The sequence below is a fragment of the Toxoplasma gondii genome, chromosome VIII (genome assembly GCF_000006565.2).
Source record: "Toxoplasma gondii ME49 chromosome VIII, whole genome shotgun sequence".
Classification (NCBI taxonomy): Eukaryota; Apicomplexa; class Conoidasida; order Eucoccidiorida; family Sarcocystidae; genus Toxoplasma; species Toxoplasma gondii.
In genome coordinates, this window is record NC_031476.1 from 1,389,102 (window position 1) to 1,404,281 (window position 15,180).

The window sequence follows — 15,180 nt, forward strand, 5'->3', positions numbered from 1 at the left end:
GATTCCTCGTGCGCCCCTCCACGCTACAGTCTCGCCCCCATAATTCCCCTATACCCTCTTGTTCTTGATTTTAACAAGTTCGGCAGCTGTGCTGATTTGCAACGTGGAGTGCATGGTTTGCTAAGGGGGAAGGCCAACAGCGGCAGGGCTGCTTGCATTTGCGTCAGCCGCATGCATTGTGCGGACGAGAGAGGCATCGACAACAGCGGTTGCCAAAGAATATACTCGTTTTCCACCCGTCGAGTATCCCTAGCCAAAATCACTGCATTGTCAGCAAAGAAAAACCGAAACTGTACTGGCCTTTCCAGTTCTACCATCTGCCACGTTCCATATTCTTGCATGGCAGTACATGGGGCATCCTGTGGCCTACGTAACGAGAGGTTTCGGTGTTTGGCCGTTGGTGTGATCTCGTTTCAGGCGGCTTAATTTTGATTTCAAGCCCTTTCCTTCTAATTAGATATATCTTCTAATTTTCCCCCCTTTGTAGACATGTCTCGGCGTGCAGAAAAGACTGGCAGCTAGGGTTTGTCTTCTTGTAACCTCTTGCGCATGCAAGCTGCGGTCCCTCCAAGCCCCTAGGAAAGGGAGGTTTCGATCGAACCTGGTCTTGTTCTGCATTCTGTCTAATCCGTTCGTTTTCGACATTTACCGTTTCTTTCGTTTTCCGTGTCGACCACGCCCTGGAGACAATTTTCTAGGCACTCAAGGGCCTCGAGCATAAGCAGCACGACTCTACACTCTACCCAAGTAGTGCAGAGCCATCGTGTCCCCCTCAACGTTTTCTTCGAATCCCTATTTTATTTCTCTTCATTCTCCATCTCCATGGAGCGCAAACTCGACCCACAATTCATGGGACTAGGCCCCGGTACGTGGCACTTTTCCCTCGCAGAAACTGCCGAGAAAGCGGGTGTGGTCCGCCTGTACCGAGTGTCACAGACATTACTGCCGTCCCTTGTGCGAGGGGATCGTTTGCAGTGTCCTTTTGTCTTTAGTGCTGGGCTGTATGTTGTGTCTCTGCCTCTCTCCGGATTCGGCTCGAATGAACAGACTCGTCAAGGTCAGGTGGGAGTGCGGAAAATTAGAAATGTTTCATGTCTTATCATTTCCACTGTTCTCCTTTCGTTTCGCTCGGGGTGGTCGTTGTCCCAACCTGCAGAGTATTTTTATTTGGATTCCACATCCCATCATCAAGTTCAGAGGTCGTCGTCATGCCGCTAGGCAGGAGGATTCATCCTCTTCTTCTGGGGGGTATGAACAATGCGATGAGCTCCTGGTCCAGATGTTGAAGCCATCTTGACAAACCGCGGAGCATGGAGCGTTTCACACTGCGTTGCAGGCGTATGTAACTGTTTCCTCTTTTCCTTTTTCGTCTGCCCTTTTCAGAGTTCCGCTCGGCGAAATGTTTGAACTTATGCGAATTGCAACTGATTCTGAGCGATCAGCTACGTCTGCCGAACACTCGTTCGGCTGAGGCACAGGGGTAAGCTCCAAGGCGAGGTTGAAACACAAAATTGCTCCTTTCTTATGCGGCAACCCTCACGGACGAGAGGAGAGCGAGTTGTCTCAGCACGCATGGCGCGTGCTGCGGTCCTTCTGCACAAAACGGTAGTTCACAGAAACTGGGGAATCTTATTTGTAATGTGTAACCGGGAGTCTGGCTTCAGTTGTCATCTGATTGGTGCTGCATGGGCGGTGACTCACATTATGATTCCTATTAGTGGAAGCGCAGTTCCCTGGGTAACCAGTTCAGTGGGCTGCCTCGGGAAGTGAATCTGACCCACAGTTCAACCCTGTATCTGTTATCCTCGTTTCAGCAGCAAGAGAAAACTACTACTGAGATGGTAGTGTGGCCAGTACCGTCGTATTGGGAGTGTCACACTCGAGTTCTTGAGTGAGGTAACAGGTTTTGGTGTCAATGGTTTAGCTGAAAAGGATCAGAACTTCATTGAAATCGATTGTGCCTGTTCTGGTTGCTCCATGTTGGTGTCTGAACAGTTTGCTGAAGGCGTCCTACGACTACAGCACCCGGTTCGCGAAGCTCAGAACTCGGAACGTCATTGTCGATTTGCGAAAGTAAGGGCGTTGAGACTTGGACATCAGGGTCCTCACTCGGCATTCTGCGACCGACAGTGGCGTAAAGTGTCTACAGTCAGCGAACCGAAGCGTATTCTCAGGTTCCCCGGAATTCAGAGCCACAGAATGTGTTGCTGCAAATATGAGCCGAGTTGCCGGCGAAGAATGACAGTGGAGTGCGGTTTGCTGATTCGCTGTTTGTCTTTGTGAAAGTTTTTCTCCAACGTTTTATCCCAGCAGGTTGTTTTCCCTTCAGTTATCCAAGTGTTCGTGTCAAGTTGCGAGGCATGCGATGGCAGTTCGTCACAAGTTAGAGTGAATGGCTTCCTCTGTGCGGAAAGATGCCAGGCACTTCGTTTGGTATGGTTTTTTCTCTCGTGTCTACAGTAATCTCGAAAGAGAGGGAGATCTTCACCAGTTCGAGATCGCCCAGCTGGTAAATCTGCTTCCCAAGTCCCTAGACGAAGCGAAAGCTCTAATTCCTACTCTCAACCGTTTGCCTGGTCCTCGGCTGCAACGCATTCTCGATTTGCTCGAAATGTTTCGCGTTCATGCTGCTTGAAAACGTACAAAAACGAAACTTGGCGGACGGCCGTGAATCTCCCGGGACGATGGAATGCAAGGGTGTGACTGAAAAGGTACTCTGGGGGCTACGGGTCCGGCACAACGGTGCAGTTCTGATGTTTGCGTAAAGTACGACTCACCGGGCACTCCGGAGATTGTTTTTGTTCATGTGGTAAACATTTTTTGTTCCTCTCGTGTCGCGGTTGTGCCAAGTCTTTGTGCCCACATGTGTGGTGATGTTGCTTATCGGTAAGTCTTCTAATTCCATTCAACGGTGACAACGCTCAGAACCGTTCGGTACAGGTCCAAATCCTCACGTATGATCTAAAGTTTGGTACGTCAGTACTGCTTGGGGGCAACTGAAAGCGGACACCGCTGTATCTCAAAAGCGCCCGCAAATCGTTGGCGCATACACAGCTCAAAGCATCGCGGCAAGCTAGGATACACACTTTAGTGACACTAGGAAACCGCACGTTGTAATGGTGCCTGAGGTAGACGAATAGACGAATACCTGGCGTATGTGCACTCGGAATCGCGGATAATGGACGAGTTCTGGAAACGTAAGGCACGGGTCAGCCATCACGAACCACACCGGAATTATACTGTGATGCCCCTGCTAGGAGTCAGAATCGGCTGAGGCTTGCGTTGACAACATGAGAAAGTGGGCCAAGCGGTTAGTGCCCTTAGGGATTTGCTTTTGACAGTAACGATATGCTGCGAAACCATCGGTAACCGAAATCAAGGCGAGACAGCCCGAGGTAGTTCGCTCTACGGGGGTTCCTGTAGTTCTGTTGGAGGCTGCTTAGGTTTGACAGTAGACCGTGCTGCTCCCGGGCAGTCTTCACTCTCACCAGGTGACACTTTGTCTAACATGGGACGTTCGAGAGGATGGTACGGCTGGACAAAGTAACTACGCAGAGATTGTTAGACAAAATGCCGTCCCGTTTTTGCACATTCCGGCTACTCGCAGTGAGCGAGCCACATCACCGGGGAAGAGTTCACTGCAGGCATGGTGTTCTGTTAACACGCTGTCTTATTTTTCTCCGACTGAGCAACTGTCGTCATATTCTACGGCAGACGAGCCTATGTTCTTATAGATTACCCTAGCCGCTCTGGAAAATCCACGCGTTACGAGTGGTTTCTGCGTTTTGTTTACTGCCCCACTACAAGTGGGTTTTTTCGGAGGTTGGTTGCTGACTATGTCTGAGAATACTGGGCCACGAGTTGAAGATCTCTCAACTCGAGGTGCCCAGAGTTGGAATCATGGTGCGTCTGTGTGGCGCCAATACCGTCACTCACTTCTCATGCAGTTCCTCTAATTTCTCCGAGAAAAGGCTCAAGAGGGAAGCCTGGTCTCTCTACACTAATTGAACGCTGTCCGGGCCCGAAGAGGAGGGAAACTCCGCGAAAGCCGCAAGTCGTTCCTTAGCTGTTGCTCTAGTGTTCGCCCTGTGCCTTGAGGGCCCAGTAAACTTTGCTATAAAGTTTTTTCTCGCCTTTGTTCCATAGCATCTAAGTGAGCTTTGAGATAACGCTGCTCGAAACGGCGAAAAGGTAAATTTACGTTGCGAGTATTTTCGGGTTTCAACTCGAAGTCATTCAGGAAAGAAACTCCATAACTGACGCGTGTCAGTGAGGCTCTTCTTCAAGGCATATTCGGCTCGCCTCTCGCGCGTGCATTATTCCCTCATGTTCACTTGTCCTTGTTCATTTCCTGCAAAAGACGAGCTACATCCATTCTCAAGCAGGTTTGGGGCGGGCTGGCGTTGAATGTCCCAACCAATCAAAGACGATTTTGACGAACAGTACACAGTTTGCTTTTGCCAGCTCTTCTCTCCACTTCAGCTTATGGCCTGGCCTTCAGTCGAAACCAGTCAACCGAGGACGTTTCGAACGATAGAGCGACAGACTAAATTTTGTCTCTCGCCCGCCAAAATGCCAAAGTTTCGCTACGCTTTGTTTGTCACGGCCCTGGCTGCTGCCCTAGTGATTGGTAAGCGAAGCATGCCCTGGGGAGGGATGCTGAGGAGAGCTAACACAAAGACATTCGCCTTCATTGGACCCCAAAAACGTCCTCCGAGCGTCAAAGAGTCACAGCCTAGCCCTGCGCCGTTCACGGAAGGATTAGCCCGCAAGGAAGTAGGCAATTCCTTGAAGGCAGGCGAGACTATTAAAAGGCTGTGTGGTCTACCGGCAATGGTCATGTGTAGCCTTGCACTCGTGCACGCCACGTCGAACCCAATAAGAAACCTTCGGGTTCTACTGTTGTTCGGAGTTTAGTATTTGTTGCCTTCAAATCGTGTGCTGCCGTCGCCGTGTTTGTGAAAACTTCACAGCTTCTACGAAGGATTCGTCTCCCTTTTGCAGTTGCTCCGTTTCAGCTGCAAAATAATCTCGTCCGCAATGTGCACGTTTGAAGGCACAGGCAAGCATATCCGAAATCTCCAATTGATTTTCTGTTTGAAATTTCGTGTGTCCGTAGGTACCGCATGCTTCGCCAGAGTAGTATCGGCTGATAATGGGATGGTGGTGAACGAGCAGAACTTGAAAGGCACTACGCTTCAGATGGCGGACGGAGTCAGGAATCTGCTAGAACACTTCCATGAACAGCATGAAAGTTTCGAAACTGGATCTGCATCGCACAGAGAGTTGGGAAGTGTCCTGCAGTTGCCAATGTACTACCTGGAGGAGCTAATGGCACATCTGGAGCGTTTCATTGCAAGTGGCGCTTTGCAAGTGCCATTTCAGCAGACACAAGAGATTCCACCAGCGGCGTCATCTCCTCAGGCGGCAGATGTGTCGCCCTCAGTCGCTGAGAAGAAGCGGACACGCGGCGGAAACTCTGAGGTCCGAGTCTTTATGAATGTTCCACCACTAACAATGCTGCAGAAGATCTGTCATGGGTACAGGAGTATCTGCACTGCCGAATTCGAGGACTCTCTATTTCAGGCAATATCCGCTTCTGCAAATGATCCAAGCTTTACAAAGGATCGCCTGAAGCTGGCAGGCATTTCTGCGAGGAACGCTGGTGTTGAGCAAATTGTGATCATAACAGATGATGGCAATCTCCGGCTCGCTGAGCTCGCAAAGCAGGCAATACTCGATATTGCGAAGTGTCGTACTGATCCATCATTGCCGATATGTCAGACTGCTACAGGAAACCATCTTTCATTCCACGAAATCATCCCGAAAGTAACAAGTATTCGCGCAGTACGATGACAAATTTTCCCACTGATGTATGTATTTCATGTTGGACGTAGCATTTTTTGTCAGTAAACCCGAGAAAAGCCTGCTGACTTTCTGGTAACAACGGGCACGGTCTTCTACGGGCAGATGTCAACGTTTGTTTCTTTTTTCGAGGTCTTGAGGACGTGAGGCTGCCGGTGCCTCGTCCTCTGCTTTGTCATCGTTAGAACCACTGGCGATGTGCATGTTCTTGTTCAGTGGAGCGATGTCATTTTAGAAGCATTGGGAATTTGATGCTTGGCTAAGCAGACAACAATGGATCCCTTGCAGGTCCGCTCCAGAAACAGGGTCCTCGTCAGGCTGCGTGATCAGCCACCTCTGTCTCTCTGGCTTGGAAGTCGAAAGAGACCTTCATTCGCATACTGAACGGTGTCCGCAAGGGTCACTTCCTTCCACAAAACATTATGAGTGCTACCAACCTTGTGTCCCGCTCCCTGCGACGCCACGCATAACTCAACGCAGGGGAAGCACAGTCACCCATTGTCTAGTTTGGCCGAGCTGACGAGTGTGACATTCTACTTTTGATACTGCCTCGCAGTATCAGGATGCTGGGAAACTCAGCGACAAAGAGGGCGAAACACAGTGTCGGTATCAAGAGTGAAACGATGAGACGAGCTAAACCGCGTTGAGTTCACCCGCACGTGACTACGGTTCAACGCCCGCAGCAATGACGCTACTGTGCGAGAGCCTGAGGCCTCGAAGATGGTTGGCAGCGAAGTTCCAAATGAAGCGGGGAGCAAAGGCCGGTAGTGCGCTTCAAAACTCTTTTGGAACTTGAGTCACATGGTTAGGCCATACTGCAGTACCAGGGATCCCCTTTATCTTCAGCCAGCGAAGTCCCCCCTAAGCCACGCCCGTGCCCCCATCACCCAGCTAGTATGGTATCCAGCTGGTTAGAGCTATCAGCGAAGCGGGGTTGTCTCCACAGCCTCATCATTCCCCATTTTTCCCCTCCAAAAAGACGTGTTTTCGCCAGAATTCCTCCACAAGCGGTGTCTAGACTCATATATGTGAAGTTCACACGTGGATGCCACTGGGCATGTCGTGGCGCGGAGTCACGATTGCGCACGGCGTGGCCGGGTGCGCGAGAGGTGGGGCGAAAAAGTGGCCAAGAATTTAGACCCGGCCTTTGGCGTGGCTTGGTGTGCTTTCCATTCAGTGTTCTTTCTGCGCATATAGCCCGGTCACATGTGGTGCTGCAAGTTCATTGCTATTGACTTCTGTAGCTTTGTCCAGCTTCTCATGGAGCATCTGTGCTCAAAACCGTACCACTGGATCACAAGAACCCCCAGTATCGATGAACCGCGTCCCGTCTCCAAGCCATCACGTGCCAAATACGTCCGTTGCTCACCTGCGGCTAATCGAGTTTGGAGTACAGAGATATGAGCAACTGCGGCAATCATCAGCTGCGGCAAACTTGTAAAACGATTTCCTTTCTGCTATCCCTCCCGCTTTTTGTGTTTCTCGTAGTAGCCGCAGTCCAACTGGGTCCTCTCCAGCGCAACGTGTGCAATGGTCCAGTCCAGACGAGGTAAAAAAGTACAAAAGTGTCTAGTTATGCCGGTTGCACTCTGTGCCAGTGTTCAAAGAGAGCGCCCGACCTCTCAGGCACACTTTCAAGTGCCACCGGCATTTCCGTGTAAGGAACTTGAGACGTTCTTTCACAGTGAGCAGGGTAAATTGTTCGCGTTCGTTATGTCATCTCATTCTACATTTCCCCAAACCAGCTGGGAAGTCGTTTTTTCTTCATACTAGAACATCTCATTCTCTCTCCAGGTAAGCCGTGAAACCGGCTCTCGGTGGCGCAACCCAGCATAGCATCATGCAGAGGGTTTACGACCATGGTTTTAAAGACATATTTCAGAGAGGATAAGACCACCCGCCAGCGGAGGGGCACGGCTTCCAAGTTATCAGAACCGTGTCACCAAAAGCCCTAATCCCAGCAGAGGCCCAAGACCGACCTTGGGCTCCTGAACCCGACACTCTCCACCCAGGCAATTCCAGAGGCAGTTAGACAAAGCACGTACAGTGCCTCGTTCTCGAAAAACCAGCTTCTCTTAAAATGCCAGGAGAGGTTGTAACAGTCCAATGCGGCCAAGCTGGCCTGCAGCTTGGGTTCGCCTTTTGGGAACTGCTTTTGGCTGAGCATGGCTTGACATATGAAGGCACCCAGGGCAAACACAATGCCCCCGAGGGTTGTCAGAATAACGTTGACTGCTTTTTCTATGAGGCTCACACTGGCCGAAGCGTACCAAGGTAAGCAAGACAACCAAGAATACGGGCAAATATTGCGTGAATATGGTCAGTTTGTGAGTTTAAAGTTACTTTTTCTCCTCATTGAACAGAATGGATTCCAGTCTTATTGTTTCCGTCGGAGGTGTTCCCAGAAACTGTACGGAGTGGTGGATTGGTTGTGATTCTATTGGATTTGCATGTAAATACAAAATTGTATGACTTTATGTACTCCGGAGGTAGTGTATTATATCAGCATCTTTTCTGGTTCGTTTAAGATCCAGCAGCATGTATTTTAATTATACTTGACTTCGGCATTGTATCTCAAACACCCCAAGTTATATTTTCTTCGGCTGCCCCTCTGTATGAATGTAAAGGAAGACGCTCGGGCAGTCTACTGGCAGGTTAATGTGCTTCTCTTGGCAGGATGTTACGTCTTTTCTCCGTCCAATCACCACACGTGAATCTCTCCTGCTGAACCTGGTGCTTCAGGAGCGCTATGATTGACCTCGATAATTCGGCAGAGAGCTTGACTGGCTGGAGCCCCATACGGCGCTTGTTTGACGATGAGTTTTCCGTCTCCCACAAAGAGGATGCCTCCAGCAACTTCGCTCGGGGTTACATCAGTGTTGGCCCGAGTGTACTGTCAGCTGCCAACGACGTGATACGCCGGCAGGCAGAGATGTGCGACAGTCTTCAGTGTGAGTCTCAGGCTGATAGAGGATGGTGGGTCTCTATAACCCCAACAATGCAGGAAAAGTGGTCTAGGTGGAAACAAAGGCGCTCGCGGTCGACGGATTCTGCTTGCCCGGTGGTTTCTCGCAGGGTTATGTGCTGTTGTCGCTGCCGTCATGTCATAACCCTTAAGACGTAATTCTGGTGGCGCATTATCTCGTGACGTGTTTGCCTTTGTAATCAAACGTCTCCTCCCTGAAGTGGTCTAACTGTACGCGCTGGTCGCTGAGACATCTCGTCAATGGGTCCATCATTTGATTCTTTTTCTGCGCAGCATCTTACGAGCTCGTACTGTACTATAAGGTACTATGAACTGGTGCACTTCGAATATGTTATCCTCGGTGTGTCTGTCGGATCGTACTTGCAGCTTTCTTCGTATGCCGGTCTCTCGGCGGCGGTACAGGCTCGGGTCTAGGCTCGCTTCTTCTGGAAGGCATCGCGGAACAATTTGGAAAGAAATACATTTTGGACTCGTTTGTGTGGCCATTTAATTCGCAAACTTCAAGCGTGGTGGAGCCGTACAATGCCGTGCTCGCGACTCCAACCATCTGTGCCCACTCTTCGGCTGCTCTTTTGGTTGATAACGCCGCGCTCTTCAACATCAGCCGAAATCTTTTGAACGTCGAGTCCGTTTTTCACTCTAATCTCAACCATCTTGTTGCCCAAGTTCTTTCAGGTGAGTTCCTAAACGCTGCGGCACCTCTCAGCACGGGGACTTGTAGTGAAGCCGCTTATCCGCATGTCTGTCAGCCCGTGAATGCTCCAGCGGTACGGAAGGTGGACAAATCAGCTGTAAAGTGGAGCCTCGGTGTTGAAGGATAAGAGTGCATCTGTAGTTTTATGAGCAAGAAGACCGTGGAGAGCAGTTGTTTCCAGAATCTCCCTTGTTCTTTTGGATCCATAGTTCCAGTCATTTCAGTCTCACAAGCGTCCAATGCTTCCTCAGAAAATGTCTGATGAGATGGAAAAGAGCTGCTTCAGGCTTCGAAAACGGTTTTGATCACTGCTGAACTACTTCCTTTCAACCACGTGCGTGCGTTTCTCAGCCACCACTCTTTCGACCCGTTTTGAAGGAACGCTGAACAGTACAATCGAACACACGCTTGTAAACACGATACCATATCCTGAGCTGAAGTTCTTGACCGCATCTCTGGCCCCTCTGACAAACCTGAAAAAGTATCAATTCGAACGCGCGTCTACCAAAGACATCACCATAGAATGCGTTTTACCCTCACGGTGCTTCGCAAGCATCGACTACACCAAAAACCGCTCCATCGCCTGCCACATCATGTACAGGTGAGCCCCACACAGGCATCCACTGCGACCCAAAAAAACGCAGTGCGCCGCTTACAGATGATAAAGGCTTTGACAGATCCGGGCTGTGGTCTGATTGGTTGATGAGATCCAGCAGGGTACGAGAGAGAAGGAGTGCATTACTACTGAGTTACTTCTTAAGTTAGCACGTAACTCTTTCGCTTGTCTTCGGGTACGCCACTATCAACTCTGTCTTGCTCAGTCCCTGTTTTAACTGTGTTGCATCTTGAATTGACAGGAGCTCAGGTTGCTGGTGTTCCGGTTTTTCCTCCTGTGTAAGCTGTGTGTGTTAAGCAGTATGCGTAGCTCCCGGTGGGCCACTGCATTGCCTTTCGTGGACGTTAACTTCTCCATGATGGTGCTTCGCAAGCTTCCCGTGATATTTTTGCAGGGGAGACGTCACGCCACGAGATGTGCAGGAGGGCGTCGCAGCCGTGAAAGAGCACGGAACACTGAGATTCGTCGACTGGATACCAACGGGGTTAAAATGCAGCATGAACAGTCGGTTGATGTGTGTCAGTCCAGAATCTGAGCTGGCCCCCGCTTTTCAGTCGTGCTGTATGCTAGCGAATAACACCGGGATCACTTCGCTTCTTGAGAAGACTCTGGCAGACATGTACAAGATGTTCAACAAGCGAGCATTTGTTCACTGGTAAGTTTGACCACGAACAGGGCGTCAGAAGCTAAATACTTTCAACACCATCAGGAACTCCCTAGATAACGACACACAATTTTTCGTTCACTGTGTGGATGTGGATGGCAATTGTCTGAAGGTGGACATCAATTCGCAGCACACATTGTCAGTGGCTCCTCATCCAAGACACAACGACTAGGAAGTACTGTTTGGTCTGAAGAGATCCAAACCCGGATGAAACTCGAGAGGTAGAGTGAGCCCAACATGACATCCTGATTCCACACAAGCCGCACCAGTGGAAAAAAGTCAATCTATCGGTATCTACGTCAGTTTCTTTATGACCTGGTGACCCTCAAATCTCATGCCTTCGCCCGTCGCATACTATAAGGGAGGCCCGAGTTATTGTTATTTCTGTGTGCAGGTTTGTGGGTGAGGGGCTGGAGGAAGGTGAGTTCTTGGAAGCAAGTGAGAGGCTTCAGAGGACTATCGATGACTACCACGAGAGTTTGATTGACTGCGAGTACTACTATGAATATGAAGACGAAGGTCATGAAGGTGGACAAGGAAAAGAGACAGCCCCATCAGAATCAACGACGGAACCGTCGTCCCCTGTGCACGGAAAGAGGGAGGGCGAAGAGAAGGAACCTGGTGGAACCAGCGAAGTGTAACTAACTCAACGGCGACAAAGCTACGCATCGTTCATCGTCTCACGCAAGCCTGCACACCCCGCGGATTTCTTTCGCCTGACGGAAGCAGGAGTTCTTTGTCCAAGTTTTTTAAAACAAAAAGCAGAGCCGACGCCACTTCAGTTGATGGGAAAAGACAGTGCCTTCCCGAGGGAGTGAAGTGGGAAAGAACTATGTGATTCAAAGCATTCTCGTCAATTGATGGTGTTGTCGCTGATGAAGAAACAATGGAGGGAAAGTTAATCTCGGTTGTAGCACCAGAAGACATAAAGGCGGGACTTGCGAGAGAAGAGTCGGGCCGTCTGGACGATATCACAGGCGTCGACAATGGATAAGGCAAAGAGAGCCGTAGTCAATCGCGAGGCTTCCAGGCACCACAAGGTTCCCGCGCATATAGAGTCGATACGAGAAGAGCGAGCATGTTTCTCACACCCCGGGAGAAGAATCAGCAAACGGAGCAAAAATGGACGGCGAACATAACTTCCAGGTGTAAATGAATAGTGCTTTTCACTCTCCAGTTGGATGACACATGGAGGCTGCATTGGCTGTCACAGCTCCGCTGTGCTGTGTAACGGTTCAATGGTTAATCGGCCACCAGAAGTATGCTACGCCTTTCCAATCTTCTATGTGACGGATAGCCAATTGCAAGGTTGGTACACAGCACTCCGAAGGGTGGGTCAAGAAACCAAGGCGTGTGTTTCTGTTTTAATTGTTCTTTTGTACCGAAACGACAAGCAGATTACAAATGGTTTTTCGCGTGCCGCCCCTCCAAGCAGAATTCCTCACTGTTGTGGAGGCTTCCCTATGGCATTCCTAGACTTTGTTTCTCCATTCAGTTTACTCTTGGGTCGCCCTACCTGCTCGAAGAAATCCAGCAGCACTCGCACAAAGCAAAGACGTGGATTCCCTGTGCCAACACAGGAAATTTCTGAGTTCAGATCCACGTAGTTGTCCTCTGCTGCTGACGCAGGTCTCCTCGAGTGACCAACTGAACGCAAGTTCTCGTGATTGTCTAGTTAACTCATATATGCCGTTATAAGGACCCCAACATCAGCTGTGTGCCATGATCACCAAGTCACCGCGAAGATTTAAGCTCACAAGACACTTCGGGGAAGAAATCAGTCTTGTCCGTAAGAAGCATGATCCCTTAATACCCGAGGGCGCCAAACACTTGCTGATAGTCGAAAAGGTGCGGGCAGTAGCTTTTAGAACAGGATCTCCCCTCACGGGACAGCTCTTGTTTGAAGCTGTCCATTCCCATTCCTTTCAGCAGACAGATCTTTTGAAGAGTTCTGCATGTGGAAACAGACGCCAAGCCGAAGGTGTTCAGCAGGTTGAGGAAGGACATTTCGATGTGCAGTTGTGAGTGAGTTACACTCCGTTCATCTGTATATCGTCATATACGTCCCCGTCATTGATCGTGTCGTGACGTCCAGTCTTCCGATACCAACACGCCTTTCAAACCTAAACCAACCGTGTCAAACATCTACATTCTACAATCCCAATGCTGATACAGTAATGTTATCCGCTTTCGGAGCCTGGCCAAAGACAAGCAACTTGAGCTGCGACTCCTGGTATCGCCGGAATTCGTTTATCACGTAGTCTAGACGTGTCAAGTTGGACAGACGAGTGGATCTGGCACTGAGAAGAGTTGCTGCTGCACATTGTATGTGGACAGTGGTTGTGAGGAAGAATGATGCTTCAGAGAAACCCAACTTTTCTGCCACGTCCGTCCTGGATATAACATGCCAAATGCTCTGCTCGAAGACATAAAAACCCATTTAGCGTCTAGTGTGCCGCTGTTTCAGCATCAAGTCCGATCTGCCCTCCCAGTGGGATGCAAAAACCGCTGAATCAAAACTTCTCAGCTTGGGAACAATTCTATTCTCGGTTTCTCCATCTTGAGTCGGCGATGCCTTTCATGTATCTTGTTCCGTGAGGCATCGTCGTTTTTAGGCTGTGGAATAAGTGCCGTTTCGGGAAGTTCTTGTATCCTGTTTGCTACCTTTGAGCTGAATGGGTAGTCTCCGACAATGTTTCCAGCTGCACAAAGGGGGGCTAGTATCCGACAGTGTTTCCAGCTGCACAAAGACGGAACCACGACAGCACCAGACTCCCTTGGACAGTCATCCACGATGTTCTCATGGATCCAAACCGAACTCAAATATGATTGTTCCAGGTTTATGTAAAACCCACCAGCAACTGAACCTCAGAGAAGAGCAAGTTGAGGGGTAATTGTCTAGCAGAAAGGGACATGCTGACGCACTTGTTCGAGCCAAGCTTCGAATGATAAACAGTTGTTTCGCTAAAAGGATACATGAACACCCTGAGTTGGTTTTTCTCCAGCATGTCCTTACCCCAGGGATTTCTTCGAGAGGCACTAGTGGTGCGATATTGTATGTTACACAGAAGACAAGCACAATCCAAGAGAGTTGATGCGCCACCAAGTGAGTCTTACGCCCATCCAAGACAACCTCAGCGGAGACCCTGTTTCTCCACTTGGGAAATTTGTCTGCGGTACACGAGTTCGCTGCTTTTCCGTAGCTTTTGTGAACAGCGCAAGCAAGGCAACCTATTCCGGGGTGCACAGCCAGCATCGCAGCAATGTTTTCTCTGCTACTGTACAGGAGAGATGGCGTCACCAAGCGGCCGTTTCCGGGTTTTCTCGTCTACCTGCTATACTTATAAAAGCACTGTAGCGCTTTTCTAGGGGCAAATCCTTGTATTACTTCGATGGATAAGCGTGAGGTACATAATTTGACTAGAATTTGTAGTACTTAGAATTTGGACGCCTCGTGCATTAGCCGTGGTTTGGCGCGAGTACGAATGGCACGCAAAGACACAAATTAAACTGTAGTTGTCCGAGTGTGGATTGAAACGTGTTTTCACCCACGTTTAGCAGAAGACTTCGTCAGACCACCATTTCACCGCATTTCGCCAACGATGTTCGCCGTCGACGCATTAGAGCGCAAGATTCTCACCACGGTGGAGTAACTTTCGATTATCCGTGAAGACGATCCACACACATTGTAGATGTAGAGTCACATGTGGATGTAACAAGTGGCTTGAAAGATGCCAGTTGGGGCCGGCGTTGTACGGAGGATACGGTAACTTCTTTGTACCAACTTATATTGGTGGTTCGGAAGTGAGACAACCTGATAATGGCATGTATGGACCACACTCTTTCCGTATTTCCGGCGCCACCACACCACACACCACTACAGTGGACCTGAACCCAGTGTCGCATCCTGCTCCATTCGCTGACAGAACGGCCCCAACACAACGGATCAAGGCTCACCGGTGCAAACTGAACTCTTTGCAATCAAACCAACAACGACAGAGCAGTTTCCTGTGTCTTCTGCAAAGCCGCCTGCAATATACCGTCGATATCCCTCTCCGCAGGCCGAAGGCAGCGGCATACTATCGAAGCCGTATCATGTACGTAGCGGAGTGTCGAAAACTGCACAAAGCGCGCCTGGCCATAGCGGTTCTGACGCAGTTCAATTTGCAGTGCCGATATGCATTCACGTACACAGGATCAGATACTAAGTGTCAAGGCATAACCGCACTAAACTCTGCATTCCTCATCCATAGCGTACGACCGCACGGTGCACAGAATTATAGGAACGGAGAGTGCTGATTCCGTTGCCGTTGCACTAAAAATACTTCTGTGGGCCAGTGTGTTTGAAAGCGGCT

The 15,180-nt window shown here is 49.8% G+C and overlaps 3 protein-coding genes across 3 annotated transcripts; all 3 read left to right on the top strand.

The window, feature by feature from the left end:
- Window positions 1-214: 214 nt before the first annotated feature.
- On the top strand, window positions 215-2,635 carry POLR2D (DNA-directed RNA polymerase II RPB4; the record flags this gene model as incomplete). Its single annotated transcript, XM_018780296.1, has 4 exons — window positions 215-865; window positions 1,384-1,480; window positions 1,996-2,073; window positions 2,461-2,635. Exons 1-4 carry the CDS (start codon window positions 823-825, stop codon window positions 2,633-2,635), a joined length of 393 nt encoding a protein of 130 aa, XP_018636846.1. The 5' UTR covers window positions 215-822.
- A 1,655-nt stretch (window positions 2,636-4,290) lies between these two features.
- On the top strand, window positions 4,291-6,268 carry TGME49_231390 (hypothetical protein). Its single transcript, XM_002367989.2, has 2 exons — window positions 4,291-4,630; window positions 5,120-6,268. The coding sequence occupies exons 1-2, from the start codon at window positions 4,408-4,410 to the stop codon at window positions 5,854-5,856; spliced, it is 960 nt and encodes a 319-aa protein (XP_002368030.2). The 5' UTR covers window positions 4,291-4,407; the 3' UTR covers window positions 5,857-6,268.
- Window positions 6,269-7,945: 1,677 nt separating this feature from the next.
- TGME49_231400 (tubulin/FtsZ family, GTPase domain-containing protein) lies at window positions 7,946-11,466 on the top strand (the record flags this gene model as incomplete). Its single annotated transcript, XM_002367990.1, has 6 exons — window positions 7,946-8,139; window positions 8,608-8,816; window positions 9,218-9,526; window positions 9,897-10,146; window positions 10,556-10,816; window positions 11,220-11,466. 6 exons carry the CDS (start codon window positions 7,946-7,948, stop codon window positions 11,464-11,466), a joined length of 1,470 nt encoding a protein of 489 aa, XP_002368031.1.
- Window positions 11,467-15,180: the final 3,714 nt, after the last annotated feature.

What these genes read in the sequence shown, in the direction of transcription:
- TGME49_231390 (XM_002367989.2), top strand. Translation starts at nt 4,408, where the DNA reads ATGTCCCAACCAATCAAAGACGATTTTGACGAACAGTACACAGTTTGC. An exon ending in GGCTGCTGCCCTAGTGATTG is followed by an intron (nt 4,631 to 5,119) that starts GTAAGCGAAGCA and finishes GTGTGTCCGTAG; the next exon opens with GTACCGCATGCTTCGCCAGA.